The following is a 16,326-nucleotide window of genomic DNA, read 5'->3' on the forward strand; positions in this document are numbered from 1 at the left end:
TTATGGAGATGGTTTATAGAGGAAAATGACCTGGGAAGCAGAACATTTGGGCTCGGAGTCTACCTCCACATGGATATGTGCCCCCTTGGCCAGGATTTCTCCCTTGCTGTTTCAGTTCCAAATCTTTGGGCTAGAAATTTCCAAATTTCCTTTCAAAGCTAACCTCCAGTGAGTTTGAGCACTGTGGGGCAGAATTGGCCTTTTGGAGGTCGGATGGATTTTGTGCCTATGTGCCTTAAAAAAATGCATTAAATTATTCCTACACCTCCTGACCTGTGACCACTCTTTTTTTTTTTTTTTTTTAGCATCTGTATTGGAGTATAATTGCTTTACAATGTTGTGTTAGGTGCTGCTGTATAACAAAGTAAATCAGCTCTATGTATACATATATCCCCATATCTCCTTTGCGTCTCCCTCCCACCCTCCCTATCCCTCCCCTCTAGGTGGACACAAAGCACCGAGCTGATCTCCCTGTGCTATGTGGCTGCTTCCCACTAGCTATCTATTGTACATTTGGTAGTGTATATATGTCCATGCCACTCTCTCACTTCGTTCCAGCTTACCCTTCTCCCTCCCCGTGTCCTCAAGTCCATTCTCTACGTCTGCGTCTTTATTCCTGTGTGACCACTCTTACAGATCTTATTTCCGAGGGGTTGGGGAGTGGGAGGTGGGAGATGGGGAGGAGTAGGAGGGACGGGACAGAGAGAGGATGCGGGGGAGGGGGCACCAGCCTGGCGTTGTACCTTTGTAATTCAAACCAGGTCACAAGTAGCTGAGGTTCTTCCGTCATCTCCGGATGCCCTAGCATTCCCCGTTCTCTAACAAATCAGCCAAGTTTTTCTTTCCTCCCCTTTCACGTGGGCTCCTTTCCACCCCCCAGCTCCCTCTCCCGACAGTGGCCCCATTGGAGGAGCTAGCGGATTCGTCGCAGCCTTTATCTGGCCGGAAAGCTGCGCCCGGGGTAGGGCAGGCAGCCAGCAGGACTCTGAAGGCCGCCTCGCTCCAAGAAGTGGTGCTGGCGCGCGCCCTGGTGGAAAATCAAGGAACTGCAGGTGCTCGATTCCGACTCCGCCCCCAGGCCCAAAGCCTTCCAGGTCATCTAGGAGCCTCCGCCCCTTGAGACCGACCTTACCCGAAGCGGAGGCAGTGGCGCCCGGGACTAGGCTGCGGATCCTGGAGGGAGAGAGGGTGAGGGGCATACAGTATTGGGGAAGCGAGAAACTGGCAGACAGAAGAGTGGCGTGCGATTCTTGGAGAGGGGTTGGGCAGCGAGGGAGACGCTCCCGCGACTGCCCTGAAGGGTCAGGACTTCTGGGAGAGCACGGCCCTCGGAGCCTGCGGTCTGCGCCCGTCTGCTGGCTCCCAAGTCTGGAGCCTGGCGAGAGAGTGGGCGTCTCCGTCGCGCACGCCGGGCATCGAGTGTGCGTGCGGTGCTGAGCGTCCAAAACCCGACGGCAGTGTCTTCCCTGAGTGTCTCACGTGTTGGGAGAAGGGCTCCCTAGGACTGCGCCCCGCTCAGGATAATGGAGAGGTGGCACGAGAGGGACACACTCATCTCCACCTCTCCGCAGATGGCATCGTGGAGCCCTGACACCCCATGTTCCTGCGACTGCTTTGTCTCGGTGCCCCCGGCCTCGGCCATCCCAGCTGTGATCTTTGCCAAGAACTCTGACCGGCCCCGGGAAGAGGTGCAGGAGGTGGTGTTTGTACCGGCAGGCACTCACGTCCCTGGGAGCCGGCTCCAGGTGGGTTAGGCCTTATAGGGTGCTGGGAGTTGTGGCAGAACTAGGCATTCTTCTAAGACCTTCCTCCTCTGCTCCCCCCACCTGGGAAGCTGCCAGATGTGGTGAAATGAGCATGAGCTTTGAGTCTACCGACCGGAACCTAACCTATTATTTAGCCTCTGTCGACCTCAGTTCCCTCACCTGTAAAATGGGAATAATAAGACCTTCCGCGAAGGACTGTGTAAGGTGATGGGCATAAGTGCCACCACTTTATAGGTACCTCCTCCTTTCTGAGTGGACTCTCCCTTTCTCCTCCCTTATCTCCAGTGCACCTACATTGAGGTGGAACAGGTGTCAAAGACCCATGCTGTGATCCTGAGCCGCCCTTCTTGGTTGTGGGGGGCTGAGATGGGTGCCAATGAGCATGGTGTCTGCATTGGCAACGAGGCGGTGTGGACCAAGGAGCCAGTTGGGACAGGGGAAGCCCTGCTGGGCATGGATTTACTCAGGTGTGGACCCTGCCTCCCTCATCCCGTCAATATACCAGAAATCTGGGGCTGAGTACTGACCCAGGCCATCCTCCTTGCCCTGCCCCCAAGCCTGGTTCACAAGCGCCTCCCCCTTTCTGCCCACTTTGTCATCATCTCCAGGGAGGCTGTCCCTGCCCCGCCCCTCTCTTGGCCCCATCTCCACAGTCTGGTAAGGAGCTCCCAAGTGTGGCCATCTCTGGGCTTCTGCTGACCCAGAAATAGGACAGTGGTTTAAAATTATTTTCAATAGAAGTAAAATTTTTTTCAAATGAAATCTCACGAGAATTTTGATTTGTAAAACCACTAAACATGGAGCAGCTCTGATTGAAGAGGTTGGAGGGCTCAGGGCACTTCTTTCTCCAAGAATATGTTTCAGTCCTTTTCATGAACCCCTTAGAGCACAACTTGAAAACCACTGGCCTATATGTGCTTAATACAACCAATGTTGGCCGATTTTCTCTGTGACTTGGGCCTGTCACCAAACCTCTCTGGGCCTCTTCTGTCCACTGAAGCTCTGCCACCAGCCACTGATACCCCATCGCCCTCTGTCCCCTGGACTCTCTTTGTGCCAGGCTGGCTTTAGAACGCGGCAGCTCAGCCCAGGAGGCCTTGCACGTGATCACAGGCTTGCTGGAGCGCTACGGGCAGGGGGGCAGCTGCCGGGAGGACCCCATGCCATTCTGCTACCACAACACATTCCTGCTGGCCGACCGGACTGAGGCATGGGTGCTGGAGACGGCAGGGAGGCTGTGGGCTGCGCAGAGGATCCAGGGTGAGGGGCCTGGTGCTGGGGCCTGCCTCCCAGAGGTGTTCCCCTTTTGGGGTGGGAACAGTGCTGGGGGTAGGGAAGGCCCGATCCAGGAGCAAATGTCTCAGGTGGTGGGGGCATCCAGGGAGATGGGAAATGAGTCCACTCAGGAACTTATCCTCCCCCCTCACTTGGTTGAGTCCTCTTGTGCTCCACCCTGCCGCTTCCTCTGGGGAGCCTTCCTGGACTTCCTGGTGGCCAGGTTTCTCCCTTAAACGCAAGCAGGTTCCTCTTCTTGATGCTCACCACAGCTGCAAGCTCACAGTTATTTCTGTGATCGGTTTGTCTGTCTCCCCCTCCACGAGGGTTGTCTGTTCCCTTCACCACTGTGTTCTCAGCACCTAGCTGAAACCCTGGCACAGGACAGGGGCTTAACGATAAATGAGCGACTCCCCATCTCCTCCGCAGAGGGGGCCCGCAACATCTCCAACCAGCTGAGCATCGGCACAGACATCTCAGCAGAACACCCTGAGCTCCGGCCCCACGCCCGGGCCCAGGGCTGGTGGGGTGGGCAGGGTGCCTTTGACTTTGCCCAGACCTTCTCCCTGACCCAGCAGCCTGTGCGCATGGAGGCTGCCAAGGCCCGCTTCCGGGCCGGGCAGGAGCTGCTGCAGCAACGGCAAGGTCAGTGAGTGGATGGGGTGGGGGCTGGCCTCCCTCCCCTCCCACAGCTTCAGGGGGCTTAGTCTGAGGCCGGAGGGCCCCCTTCTGCCCTGGCAGGGGGCATCACGGCAGAGGCGATGATGGGCATCCTCAGGAGCAAGGAGAGTGGCATCTGTATGGACTCCGGAGGCTTCCGCACCACGGCCAGCATGGTGTCCGTGCTGCCCCAGGACCCCACACAGCCCTGCGTCCACTTCCTCACTGCCACGCCAGACCCGTCCCGGTGAGAGTGTGGGGAAGGCTGGGGAGAACGGGCCAGGCAGGGGAGACGGAAGGGTGCGATAGCCCTCAATCCTTCCATCCCTGTCCCATCAGGTCGGTGTTCAAACCTTTCATCTTCGGTGTGGGAGTGGCCCAGGTCCCCCAGGTGCTGTCCCCCACTTTTGGAGCACAGGACCCTGTTCGGAGCCTGCCTCGATTCCAGACTCAGGTGGATCGCCGGCACGCCCTCTACCGCGGACACCAGGTGGCCCTGGGGCTGATGGAGAGTGAGCAGGTAACCCCCAGGGAATCCCCCACTCCCAGCTGGGACTCTGGAAACGTGAGGGGACCTGGGATTGGAGGAAAGACTGCAGAGTTGGGGAGAGGAGTCTCTCCCTTCAAAGCCAGCTGTCCAGGAGAATGTTGGGTGCTCCATCCTTTCTTCTGCTTCTGTGAGACGGCAGCCACGCCCCGCTTCCAGAGGGAAGCCGGTCCCAGGGACTCAGCGCTACCTTTCCCGGGCAGGATCGTGGGCAGCAGCTCTGGCAGAAGCAGCGGGACCTGGAGCAGGAAGGCCTGGAGGCTGTGCGGGGGCTGCTGGCCAGGGAGTGGGCCCCACCCCCCCAGGAGCTGGGCGGCCTCTTCCAGGCCTTTGTGGAGAAGGAGAGCCGGGTATATGCCTGAGCCCGGCTCCTCCCGGCTTGGCCTGGGGTGCAGCGGGCTGCAGTGGGCACAGGACCCCTGGGGTAGAGGGACAGAGCAACCCCTTCACCGCCTCCGCCTTGTTCTGAGTGGCCGGGTCAGCCTTTGCCTTAATAAATGTGTTCTATTTCCTCGTTCAGTGTCCAGGGCCAGTGGGTGTGGGAGAGCCGAGAGAGGGCAAAGGGCAGCCCTGAGGCGGCTGCAGGGCCTCTGGGTGCCTTGCTGGGCGGTGCATTTTTCTGACTTGGTGAAGGTCTTGGGGGGCCCTGTGGGGAGAGGAAGTGGCCCCCAGGCGTGTGGGTGTGTGTACACGGAGGAGCATGCATGCCTGGCACAGCAGGTGGCCGCTACGTGGGGAGGATTAGAACCACGGCTTTTTGGTCCTTGACCTGAATCTCCGAAGGGCACTCCCTAGGGGGGGCGATGTGTGCACCGCGAGATGGCCTGAGACGGGGTGCCAGTCCCTTGGGTAGTTCCTGCAAGATCCTATTCTTTAGAATCAGGCTCTGTATTCCTGCCACTGTTTCTGGGTGCTTTTACTGACAGCTTCCCCTGAGATTCCCCCAAGTGACATGGAAGACACATGCAGGGCCTGGAGATACTTTATTGGGGACAGGCTCCTGTCACAGGCGAGGGCTCTGAGGGGGAGGGGAGACCCACTCCACTACTCGTTTCTCCGTGTTCCTGGGGCTTTGCTGGTAGCGATGGGCTGCGCTTCACTTCTTGATTTTTTTGGTCACAGTTTTTGTCGTGCTGGGGGCCCCAGCCGGCGAGGCCTTGGCGGCTGCGGCCGCTCTGGCCCCCTTCCCTGCCTGAACAGTGCTTTGCTGGCTCCTGGAAGCCAGAAGGCATGGTTTCTTGGTGGCAGAAGAGGCTTGTGGCAAGGAGACGGGCTCCGGGGATGTCTCCTTCCCTTGCCTGGGAGTGACGGAAGGGCTGCTGTTCCCGGCCATGGGCGCCCCTGGCAGCAGTGGGAGGTCGGTGAGGGCTGGCCGCATCTCCACCCTCAGTAGGTGCTCCAGCAGGGCTGTCTGCTGCCTGTGCTCCCGGTGCCTGCTCATCTCCTGCTCCAGCTCCTTGAGGAAGCCTGTGAGGGGCCAGGACGATGGGTGGTAGATGGAGCCCCGGGCTTAGCAGGAACAGACTCTCCCCTACCATCCCTAATGAGGAGGAGCCTGAGATGGGGTGGAGGGGACAAGTCACCTGCATGCCCAGACTGGTCTGGCCCTGGGACCACGTCCCCAGACACCACCGCTGTCTTAGCTTCTCCCAGATCCCACAGGGCAGGCAGGGGTGTGCTCTGGGGAGGCTGCAAGCCTTGGAAAGCAGGGTCACCTCGCTCTGAGCAGAACGGGCCTCTCAGCTCTGGGAACTCCTCGTCCTCATTGCTTGAGGCTTTATCCTCCTCATCCGAGATCCAGCGCTCTGCCACAGGCTGCCCGTCTAGGTCCAGGAGCAGTGGCAGGGCTTCTGTCACCAGCCTCCTGCAGGGCAGAAAGAACAGAGGCTACCACCCAGGAGGGCACGCCTGCGCGTGGAGCCTGGGCGGATGCACAGACACAAGCCACAGCAGCCACACCAGGAGGGGAGGTGTTCTCTAGCTGGAAGATAGGCCTGTGGTCAGGCCAGCCAGCTGAGGGCAGGCCCCAAGTGGAGTTATGGGGGGTGGGAAGGCCAAAGGGGCCCGACTCGAGCTGGAGTGAGGGTGGAGAAGGTGCCAGGGACGGCCCCCCCAGGTTTGCAGGCCATCACCCCTCTCTTCCCACCTTCACTTCCTCCTCACCTGTAGCTCTCCTGGTTGGTGCAGCTGTTTCCAGTCAGGTTGAGGATGAGAAGGCTCTCGGGGAATTCGTCTGCACACAGCAAAGAGAGGAATAATGAGGTTCTCACACCCACCTTCCTGTCTAAAGCCACCGCCTCTTTGCACAGCCCCCCAGAGACCCGGAGGACGTGCTGATAATGCGGGCAAGGGGAGGGAGAGCAGAGAGGAGGGAGGGCACCACCGGGACTTATTCCATGAGCCAGGGCAAGGACGTTCCTACCCAGCTTCAGTATTTCTATCAGGTTCTCAGAAAGGTCCAGAAGCTGGAGGTGTGGGAGGTCGCGGAGGTTTTCCACCTGCCTGATTCGGTTTCCTGCCAGAGACAGGAAGCTGTAGGGGAAGGGAGGGGGAGAGACAGCTGAATCACAGGACAGCTGAAGCGGGGGACGGGGGCACCAGGCGTCCAGGGCCCCCTGGCTAGGCAGCCAGATGATAAGTGGGGACGCAGGGCCTTCTGGGGTGAGGGAAGCAGAGCTAGGCTTGCAGGGTCCTCGGCTGACCAGCAGCTGGGCTTGGGGAGATCTGAGCCAGTTCTTTGGGGTATTACCAGGTTCCTCCCCTTCATCCTCCCTCTTCTTCCCTCCCCCCACCCTGCCTGAGCCCTGGCACCACGTACCGTAAGGAGGGGACGCAGGCCAGGTTCTCAATTCGCTCGATCTTATTCTGCAGGAAGAAACCGAGTTGGGGAAACCAAGCTGAGGTCAGCTGAATGGGGGGCCTTTTAAAGGGACAAAGCCCCAAGACCATGTCTACTCTTGAGGCTGGAGATATGGCACTTTGGGAATGATCATCCCACTTCTTGAACTGGTTGTCACTACCTTGGGATGATTTGTTTTCTCCAGGTGGATGGTTGAGGGCATAAACTTGGGGCTGGGCTAAATTTGATTTAAGTACCCTGATCACCCCACAACCAAAGAGTGACCTGGACATCAGAGAAGGAAACCAAGGGGAAACGGGGAAAGGGAAAAGGCTTTGGTGGTGGATTACACACATGGAGGGGACAGTGTACCTATACTACTTTGGTCTGTCAAGTTTCTGTGGGGGAAGGTTAAGGGATCTGGGTATATTCAACCTGAGGGAGGCTGGAGATCAACCACCCACCCACCCCCACTACCACCACCACCAAAAAGCCTTCAAGGTTCTGAAGGATGCTGAGGAATCTCGTGGTTCCTTCTTCCTTTTTTTCAAAACAGGAAATGGACTTGAGCTATATAACGTGAGAGATTTAGGGCAGACATCAAGAAGGACTTCTAGAACAAGAGAATTGTCTGACAAAAAAACAGTGACTCAAGAGCATGGTCAGCATGTCTTTTCGGTGGATTGGTCTTTCAATTCAAGATAATTCCTGATTCATCTGGAAACAGTTTCTATGAAGGTCTGCCTGCCTGAACACCAGTAAATGGGCAAGATGACCTGGTTGGCTCCTTTCAGATTAGACAGACATGGCCCACAGGGGATGCAGTCCTGTCCACAGGGAGGAGTAAGGGCAGGAGGCAGGAAGTTACCCCTTGCAGATAGAGGCTGTGAAGATTCTGGAAGCCCTCTAGGTTCCTGATAGTGGTAATTCCCTCCCGGTCCAGGCGGACAGTCTGCAGTTCAGCAAGCGTGTGGAACCTGGGCAAACGGTCAGCAGGGTTGGCTAACAAGGCCACTTCTGTGGTCTCTTAGGAGGAAGACGGAGGGGAGGGTGTTTCAAGGAGGGGGTGGATGGCTCAGTGATTGCTCAGATGTCAGGGACACCTGCTTGACTCATGAGGCGGGGTCTAGATCGGGGAACCTGGGTTGACTTGGAGACCTGGGTATCTGTCAGTAGCACTGGGAGGGATAAGAGTGAGAGGTGAGTAAGGGCCCTTGGACTGGGAAACTGGGTGATGGCAGCTTACGGTTCCTGCAGAGGCAGGGGAAGACTTCCTCCAGCCAGCTTGGGCTGGGACAGAGAGGGGACAATCTCTGCAGGAAGATCCTTCCTCACCTCCCTTCTGAGTGGTCCACGGAGGGAAGATCACTTGTTCCACCTACCCATTCATTAATCCCCAAACATTTACTAAGTGCCCATCAGAGACAAATGAAAGAGTCCCTGCCCATCACTACTAGGGAAGCTGGCCAAACATCTATGACAAGTGGATGACAGAGGCATGTGCAAGGGACTAAGGAAGTCCATGGATTATACACTGCATTCAGACTGGGGTGTTCAGGGAATGCTTCCTGGAGGAGGTGACATATGAGCAGGCGTTAGCCAGGAAGGTGAGGGGGGATGAGGAGAAGGCATTTCAAGCAGAAGGTATAGTATGTGCGAATCCAGACTTTCTTGAACTTTAATGTGCCCATGAATCCCTTAGGGGGTCTTGTTAAAGTTCAGATTCTGATTCAGTAGGTGGGCCTGAGACTCTTCATTTCTAACAAGCTCCTAGATGATGCAGATGCTTCCCACTCATCCCAGCACCACTCTGAGTAGTAAGGTGCTAAGATGTGAGAACATGGGGTCTTAGAGAAATCACACACTTATGGAGAGTCGCAAGGAATAAGGCTGAAAAGGCAGCAGAGGTCAACTCAGGCTAAGGTGTTTGGATTTTATTCTGGAGGTACCAGGGAGTCAGGTTCTATCAGATTTGTCATTTAAAAGGATCACTTTGGCAACAGTATAAGGTGCCTGGACTGGGGATAGAGAGACTAATTAGGAGTTTGTTGAGAGGTGATGACTTATTTAAGACCCTGACTTAAAGCAATTGAGTGGGCATGGTGAAAAAGAAATAGAATGATTTTTAAGGAGGGAGAATAAGTGGGACATTGCCACTGACTGAATGTGTGGAGTTAAGTAAAGAGAGGGACAAAGAAAGGTAAGTTGACAGATCAGTAGAGCTCAGGGGACTGGTCATCCTGTGTGTTTCAATCTTCCAGCACCCCTTTCCTCTCCCATGCACTCACATCTTCTCTGACAGGTCCTCATCCTCAGGGAAGGCCAAGTTCCGCTTAGTGATAAGGGCTTCAGTAATGCACACACCGCCTTCCTCTGGACTCTGGGTAGGCTTATCTGTGAAAAGAAGAGTCCAATTGTTACATTTCCTGATTCTTGGAGGCCTGACTCTACTGTTAGTCAATTGTTCTACCCAACATCCCACCTCTCTACTCACCTCCAGGCATGATCTAAAAGCTGCTGGCTTGGGGAGGGATTTGAACGAAGAGGAGCAGAGCAGCTTGGACAGCCCCTGGGAATGGAGGAACCCAGGATGGTATGAGGATAGAGAAGCTCAGAGAATTGGGGGACAAAGGAAAGGGGTTGATTCAGAGCAAATTGTTGGGGTGGCGTAGAAGATGAAAGTAAATCGAAGTGGAGGGTCTGGAGTTTGAGGGGTGTATAGGGCTTTACTGGCCGCCTACAGGGGGCTTGTAGGTAGATGGTGGCGCGTGCGGATGGCAAGAGCGGTTGGAGGAGTCTAGCGTCGTTGCTAGGAGACTGGACGCCAGATGGGTCATCCGGGAGGGCGGGCTCGCCGGTGCTGGGCTCGGCGCATTCGTGTTGCTGCTCCAGCCGGCGGCTCCGCCCTCCGCTTCCGGCCCTGGGACTACCCACAATCCTTAGCTCCTTCCGTCTCGCTAGGCTCCCGGCCGTTCATCCGGTGGCGATGGCTGCGGCCGTGGCTAGGACGGTGCGAGGGGGTCTCCTGCCCCAAGCGGGTAAGGAGCGGCCCACGTCTTCTCGGCGCGTTCCGGCCGATGCTCTCTACTCGTCTCCCTTCTCTACTACTAATCCCCTCCCGAAATCTCTGATCCCAGACACCTTCTGATGACCCCTGACCCCAGCTATATCGCCGGCCTCCTTCCCCCATCTAATTTCCTGTGAGTCCGGACTCTACACAGCAAAAACGTCAGCGACAACCACAGTATTTATTCTTGACGCCCCAGTCCCCCTGCCTTGTTTGGGGTTTCTCTAGCCCACCACCCAGCTCTTTCTGCCTCCAGAGATTCCTTAAGGTCTCAGCCTAAATGTCATCTCAGGCCTTCCCTCGCCACCCTCCGCAAAGGTTTCCCCTGTTAAATTTGTATCTCTCACCCTGTTTACTGACCCCTTCGCCTTATCACAATCTAAGTTAGCATTTCTTTATTTGTTGTTTTTTCTATTAGACTATAAACTCCATAATGGCAGAACCCATGTTCATTCAGCATAGCCAGCATGTGGCATGGTGCCTGACATTAATAGGCATGCTATAGATATTTGTTTAATGAATGATTTTGAGTACGTAATATAGGTCAGGCACAGTGATAAGTACTTTACATGTATTATTTCATTTAAACCTTAAAGTGTCCTTTGAAGAAGGCATTATCTTCCCCTCTTTACAGATTAAGAAACTCAAGTTTAGACCAATTGAGTGACTGGTCAAGGTCACAGCTAGTAAGTGGCAGGAGAGAGATTAAAATCTGGTTCCATGTGTGTCAATTATATCTCAATAAAACTGCAAAAATTTTTGAAAAATCTTGTTCCATCTGATCTAACTTAACAGGTTTTGTGGCCACTGGCAAGAAAACCTCTCACTTAAGCAAATCTCCATGCTCTCTGACTGTTAGAGCCACCTTCTGGCTGCACCTTTCTCTGAGATCCCATTCCGGCCTTGGGAAGGGCTGAAAGTGGGAAGCTCTAGCTTGGGTCCTTTTGTTGAGCGTGAAGCGGTTACCTTGTCTTAGGGCTTTCGAGTGGCTCCCTTGTCTTCTGAGGGGTGCTCTCCAGCAATGCCTGTAAACAAGAAGCATAGAGAGGAGGGAGACTTGTTTGGGGGAGCTGTGAGGACAGTATAACTTTTCCCTCTTGCTTCAAATCATGGGGGAAGGAACAATGCATAGAGGAGTGGTTCTCAAACTTTAGCCAGCATCAGCATCACCTGGAGGGCTTGTTAACACTGTTTTCTGGGCTCCGCTCCAGAGCTACTGACTCAGTAGATCTAGGACGGGGCCCGAGAACTTGATTTTCTAACAAGTTCCTGGGTGATGCTGATGTTGGGTTGGGGAGGGGTGGTGGTGGTGCACGCTTTGAGAACCACTGGCTTATAGCAGGGGTTGGCAAACTATGGCAGGGCTGGTCACCATCTTTCCTACATAGTTGTATTGGAACACAGCTACATCTGTTTGTTTACATATTGTCTATGGTTACTTCCATCATACAGTGGCAGAGTTGAGTAGTAGCGATAGGCCATATGGCTCTCAAACTTAAAATTTTTATTTGGTCATTTAAGAAAACATTTGCCCAGCTCTCTCCTCCTTTTTAAAATGTATTCAAAATACTTTCTCCTTTGTTCTCATTTTTTCCTTATCTCTTTGCATAAAGAGCTGGAGAAATGGGCACCTCCAAGGATCAAGCACCTGAGCTAAGGTCACCAATTAAAGAGAAGAGAAGGTTCGGGGATTCAGGCTTTCTAGCAGAGTTCCTTGTCCCACTCAGTGCTGAGGCTAGCTCTGTGAACTCTGGTTGTCTGTGCCTAGGGGGTGGGTTTTGTCCATCTGGTGCAGACTAAGAGGCTGCTTCTCACCATGTGGCCGTTTCTTCTCCCAGGCCAGCTGCCCATCCGCCAGCTTGTCCGCTATGGCTCCAAGGCTGTTACCCGTCACCGTCGTGTGATGCACTTTGAACGGCAGAAGCTGATGGCTGTGACTGAGTATATCCCCCCCAAACCTGCTGTCAACCCCAGATGCCTGCCGCCCCCTCCCAGGCCCCCCCAGGAGGTAAGAAACAGGCTGGGCATGTCGCCTGGTGGTGGGATGGTGGATTAAAGTGATCTTGTCTCTGTGGCCATAATGAAGTAGCACTCCAGGACATGGTCATCCACATCATTACTTCCCCACTTTGACCCTGTAGTCCAGATGCTTTCAAATGAAATCTGCACTTGATTCTGCGTCGGCCTTTTGGGCTCTGTGGTTTGGACAGGGTTCCTGGATTTCCTTCATTCTTGTCTCCAAAAATGTGTGTGTGAAAGCTATCCACACAGGCGGAGGTAGGAGAGAACATCGCTCCCGTCTTGAAGCTTCCATGTTTTCTTAGAGGAACAACACGAGGTTTTTTGTCCTTGAAAAAGACCAGTGGAGAATTGGTAACTTCATGGTGGTTCTCAGCTCCACAAGTTCTCAACTTAGAAATACTGTCTTGAGAAAACAAAATCTTGTTCTGTAAAAATACCTCAATTTTGAATTAAGATTGCAAAAGAGTAATCTTGTATTTATAATTGGTAAAATAATTCAGCATGAGTACAGTGTCAGGGATAATTAAATGATTTTGACAGTATTATTATCAAAATAATGTTTGCTGGGTCAGACTGCTGTCCAGTTCAAGGGGACTGAGCATTCTCAGGTTTTAAAAACACTGCTCTAGGGAATTTCCTGGCAGTCCAGTGGTTAAGACTCCGTGTTTTCACTGCCCAAGGCCCGGGTTCAATCCCTGGTTGGGAAACTAAGATCCCACAAGCCACACGATGGAGCCAAAAAGAATAATAACAAAAACTTAAAAATGTATATTTATTTACTTATTTAGGCTGCACTTTGTCTTTGTTGTGGCACATGGGATCTTCCTTGCAGCCTGTGGGCTTCTTTAGTTACGGCATGTGGACCTCTTAGTTGCAGCATGCATGCCGGATCTGGTTCCCTGACCAGGGATCAAACCCAGGCCCCCTGCATTGGGAGCGCAGAGTCTTACCCACTGGACCACCAGGGATGTCCCAATAATAAAATTTTTTAAAATTAAAAAAATAAAAACACTGCTGTAAAGCCTGTGGTTATCAAATGGAAATGAAAGGATAGAGTGGGAGATAGAACATGTCTCAGAGTCAGAGGCCCAGCTCTCCTGCCTGTACCCTGATCTTCGTTAGGGCATCGCTGGAAGCTCCAGTGCCTGTCCCTGAGGGAGTAAGGGGTGTAAGGAGACGGGGCATTTTACATCCCCTTGGTCCTCCCTTTCTGACTGCAGGAGACAGGCCTCGTCCGGCTCCTCCGTCGGGAGATAGCAGCAGTTTTCCGAGACAACCGAATGATAGCTGTCTGCCAGAACGTGGCTCTGAGCGCGGAGGACAAGCTTCTCATGCGGCACCGGCTGCGGAGGCACAAGATCCTGATGAAGGTCTTCCCCAACCAGGTAGAGAACGGCCCCCTGGCGTGGGTTGCCGTATTCCCCTCCCTCACCCCCATCTCAAACCCCAGCATCTCTCTCAAGATGTGGCACTCCTGACTCCTCCCTGCCACGGCAGCCCTCTAGTCCAGGGCCTAATCTGTGATTAGGGTTTGAGGAGACCCTCGGCTTGAGCCCTCAGCCTGGTGTGGCCTGTGACCAAGGTGGGTGACTCTTTCTCCTACTTGACCCCAGTAAGCCCTTCTTTCTTGCTGTTCCAGATCCTAAAGTCCTTCCTGGAAGATTCCAAGTACCCAAATTTGCTGCCCCTTTTTGTGGGGCACAACCTGCTGCTGGTCAGTGAAGAGCCCAAGGTCAAGGAGATGGTGCGAATCTTGAAGAGTGTGCCTTTCCTGCCGCTGTTGGGTGAGCAGGCTCCCCTGCCAGTTGGGGGTGAGGGTGAAGGGAGTGGGTGCTAGAGCAGCCTGCTGCCATCTTCAAGGCTTGTGTGGGTAAAATTGTGGACATGCTTGGAGGGGGCACCCTCTCACGATGGAGCCTGCGTCAGTAGCACCATTTGATGAGGGCTGCTTGTGTGTGTCACTCCGCGGAGGGGAAGTTCAGACACCTTGAGTCTAGTAAGGGGGTAGTGGGTATTGAAACCCACAAAGACAAAGATACTTAAAACAAATAGCCCAAGTGAAGGGTGCTGAGGGATAGTGAGCAATGTTTCCTAGACTCCCCTGATGCCGAGAGTCCCTGGAGGTGCTTCTTTCAGAGAATACTGATTTCACAGGTCTGTGTTGGGGGGCAGGAATCTGTGTTTATTATACAGACTCTCCCCACCCCGCCCCCCCGCCCCAAACACACACTCCATGATTCTTCAAGGAAGTTTAGGAAACAGTGACTTAGTGGGGGTTGGGCCAGGTAGATGTATTATGTAAGGGATTCTAGGGAAGAGTTAGGAAGGAAGGGAGAGGATTGATCTGAAACAGTGGGAGTGGGGCGGGGCACAAGTGGGAACCAGATTTGGGGGAAGGCTGGGAGGTAGGAAAGGGCAATGGAGAGCAAATTCCTAGGGTTGGACCATTATTTTTGGAGAAGAAAAGCATTTGTGGGAGCCTCGCTGATCCTGTGTTCTTCCAGGTGGCTGCGTTGATGACACCATCCTCAGCAGGCAGGGCTTCATCAACTACTCCAAGCTCCCCAGCCTGGCCCTGGTGCAGGGGGAGCTGGTAGGAGGACTTACCCTCCTCACGGCCCAGACCCACTCCCTGCTTCAGCACCAGCCCCTCCGGCTGACTGCCCTGCTGGATCGGTACGTCAGACAGCAACACAAGGAGGACCCTGTCGTGCCAGCCAGTGGGCAGCCGGATCCTCCCGACCCTGTTCCGGACTCGTAGCCAGCCTCTTGTACCCAGCCTGCCCATAAATACGCTCTGCCCCGTTGGCTGTCAGAGATATGGGGAGCTTGGGGTGGGGAGTGGTGTTTGTTACCTGGCTTTCACTGACAAAGATCTCTTCCAGTACATGGCAACCCAGAGATGCAGAGGGATCCCATTTCAGAACGGAGGTGGCTCGTAATCACTGTCTTTGTCCCTAGTTTTCCCAACTTGGGACCTGATAGCAGCGGTCTCTTTCCATTCTCCAGGTCCAAGGCGGAGAAGCCTTTGGTTTCTGTGTTCACTGCCCTTGCTGCACGTGCCTCCCAGCCTATCCCCTCGTGGCTCCAATGTGCCAGAATAGCTCAACTGAGTAATTAATTGTGCTGAGAGTGGTATCTGTTGAGAGCCTACTACGCCAGGCTCCCTTTACATGTGCTAGATCCTGTATTTCTCACATGTTATCCCCATTTCACAGAGAGGAAGACTAAGGGGAGGAGAAGTTAAATAGCCCGCCCAAGGTCATGCAGTTGGCAAGAGTCAGCACAGGGACTGAACCAGGCTCTTCCTACTCTGAAGATGCTGCCCTGGCTTTCTACACTAAAGCTTTTTCATCAGGGTCCCAAGTGTGCTTGGGTGTTAATTCTGCGCCCTCAGGGTGTGCCATGTCGTGGAAAAGTTGGGAGCACTGCTTTATGATAAAGTGAAATGCATTTTACTTACTGTGTTTTGCTGTTGACAAGCTTATCCTCCCTGTAGACTTATTCCCAAGGTCATCTCTGACTCACTTCTCTTCCTAGAAAATCCTTCCTCTTCCCATGTCCAAGCCTGTTACCTCCCTGTACTTGCTCCCACAAATGGCATTGCTTAAGTGCTTGTCCTTTTGAAGGCAGCTGCCCACTTTGTCCAGTATCTGGCACATCTCAGGTGGTTCAAAACAAAAGAGCTGGGACTTCCCTGGTGGCGCAGTGGTTAAGAATCCGCCTGCCAATGCAGGGGACACGGGTTTGAGCCCTGGTCTGGGAAGATCCCACATGCTGTGGAGCGACTAAGTCCGTGCGCCACAACTACTGAGCGTGCACTCCAGAGCCCGTGCCACAACTACTGAGCCCACGTGCTGCAACTACTGAAGCCCGCGCACCTAGAGCCCGTGCTCCGCAACCAAAGAAGCCACCGCAATGAGAAGGCCGTGCACCGCAATGAAGAGTAGCCCCCACTCGCGGAAACTAGAGAAAGCCCGCGTACAGCAACGAAGATCCAATGCAGCCAAAAATAAAATAAATTTATTTAAAAAAAAAAAAAGCTGAGGGAAAGCCAGGATTCTGTTTTAATAAGGGGGTCTGGGGGCTCTTGAGTAGGAGGCCTCATCCAAGTCTCAGGGAACTGGAGGTTTTTAATGGAGAGGGGGTG

General features: G+C 54.1%; 3 protein-coding genes across 9 annotated transcripts; 2 read left to right on the top strand and 1 right to left on the bottom strand.

The window, feature by feature from the left end:
- The first annotated feature begins 1,108 nt into the window (after window positions 1-1,108).
- On the top strand, window positions 1,109-5,370 carry SCRN2 (secernin 2). Of its 4 annotated transcripts, XM_022557983.3 has the most exons (8): window positions 1,109-1,188; window positions 1,572-1,745; window positions 2,052-2,233; window positions 2,827-3,026; window positions 3,471-3,686; window positions 3,783-3,948; window positions 4,041-4,221; window positions 4,452-4,762. In XM_022557983.3, the coding sequence occupies exons 2-8, from the start codon at window positions 1,572-1,574 to the stop codon at window positions 4,608-4,610; spliced, it is 1,278 nt and encodes a 425-aa protein (XP_022413691.1). In that variant the 5' UTR covers window positions 1,109-1,188; the 3' UTR covers window positions 4,611-4,762. The 4 variants fall into 4 exon arrangements, with proteins under 4 accessions (XP_022413691.1, XP_022413688.1, XP_022413690.1 ...); XM_022557980.3 differs by having other exon boundaries at window positions 1,128-1,188; window positions 4,041-5,370; XM_022557982.2 differs by lacking the exon at window positions 1,109-1,188 and having other exon boundaries at window positions 1,195-1,745.
- Window positions 5,226-10,505, bottom strand: LRRC46 (leucine rich repeat containing 46). Its single transcript, XM_022557984.3, has 8 exons — window positions 9,582-10,505; window positions 9,376-9,481; window positions 7,956-8,064; window positions 7,067-7,113; window positions 6,671-6,780; window positions 6,412-6,481; window positions 5,964-6,112; window positions 5,226-5,715 (listed from the first exon to the last, which is right to left on the bottom strand). The coding sequence occupies exons 1-8, from the start codon at window positions 9,589-9,591 to the stop codon at window positions 5,345-5,347; spliced, it is 972 nt and encodes a 323-aa protein (XP_022413692.1). The 5' UTR covers window positions 9,592-10,505; the 3' UTR covers window positions 5,226-5,344.
- Window positions 10,019-16,221, top strand: MRPL10 (mitochondrial ribosomal protein L10). 4 transcript variants are annotated; one of them, XM_089901159.1, is made up of 6 exons: window positions 10,033-10,125; window positions 10,225-10,287; window positions 11,993-12,162; window positions 13,397-13,561; window positions 13,816-13,960; window positions 14,681-16,221. In XM_089901159.1, the coding sequence occupies exons 3-6, from the start codon at window positions 12,058-12,060 to the stop codon at window positions 14,935-14,937; spliced, it is 672 nt and encodes a 223-aa protein (XP_089757285.1). In that variant the 5' UTR covers window positions 10,033-10,125; window positions 10,225-10,287; window positions 11,993-12,057; the 3' UTR covers window positions 14,938-16,221. The 4 variants fall into 4 exon arrangements, with proteins under 4 accessions (XP_089757284.1, XP_030617910.1, XP_022413695.2 ...); XM_089901158.1 differs by having other exon boundaries at window positions 10,019-10,315; XM_030762050.2 differs by having other exon boundaries at window positions 10,019-10,287.
- The last annotated feature ends 105 nt before the right edge of the window (window positions 16,222-16,326 follow it).

Source organism: Delphinapterus leucas, chromosome 19 (assembly GCF_059928025.1).
Source record: "Delphinapterus leucas isolate spDelLeu-1000000601 "Yukka" chromosome 19, BTC_Dleu_Yukka2, whole genome shotgun sequence".
Classification (NCBI taxonomy): domain Eukaryota; kingdom Metazoa; phylum Chordata; class Mammalia; order Artiodactyla; family Monodontidae; genus Delphinapterus; species Delphinapterus leucas.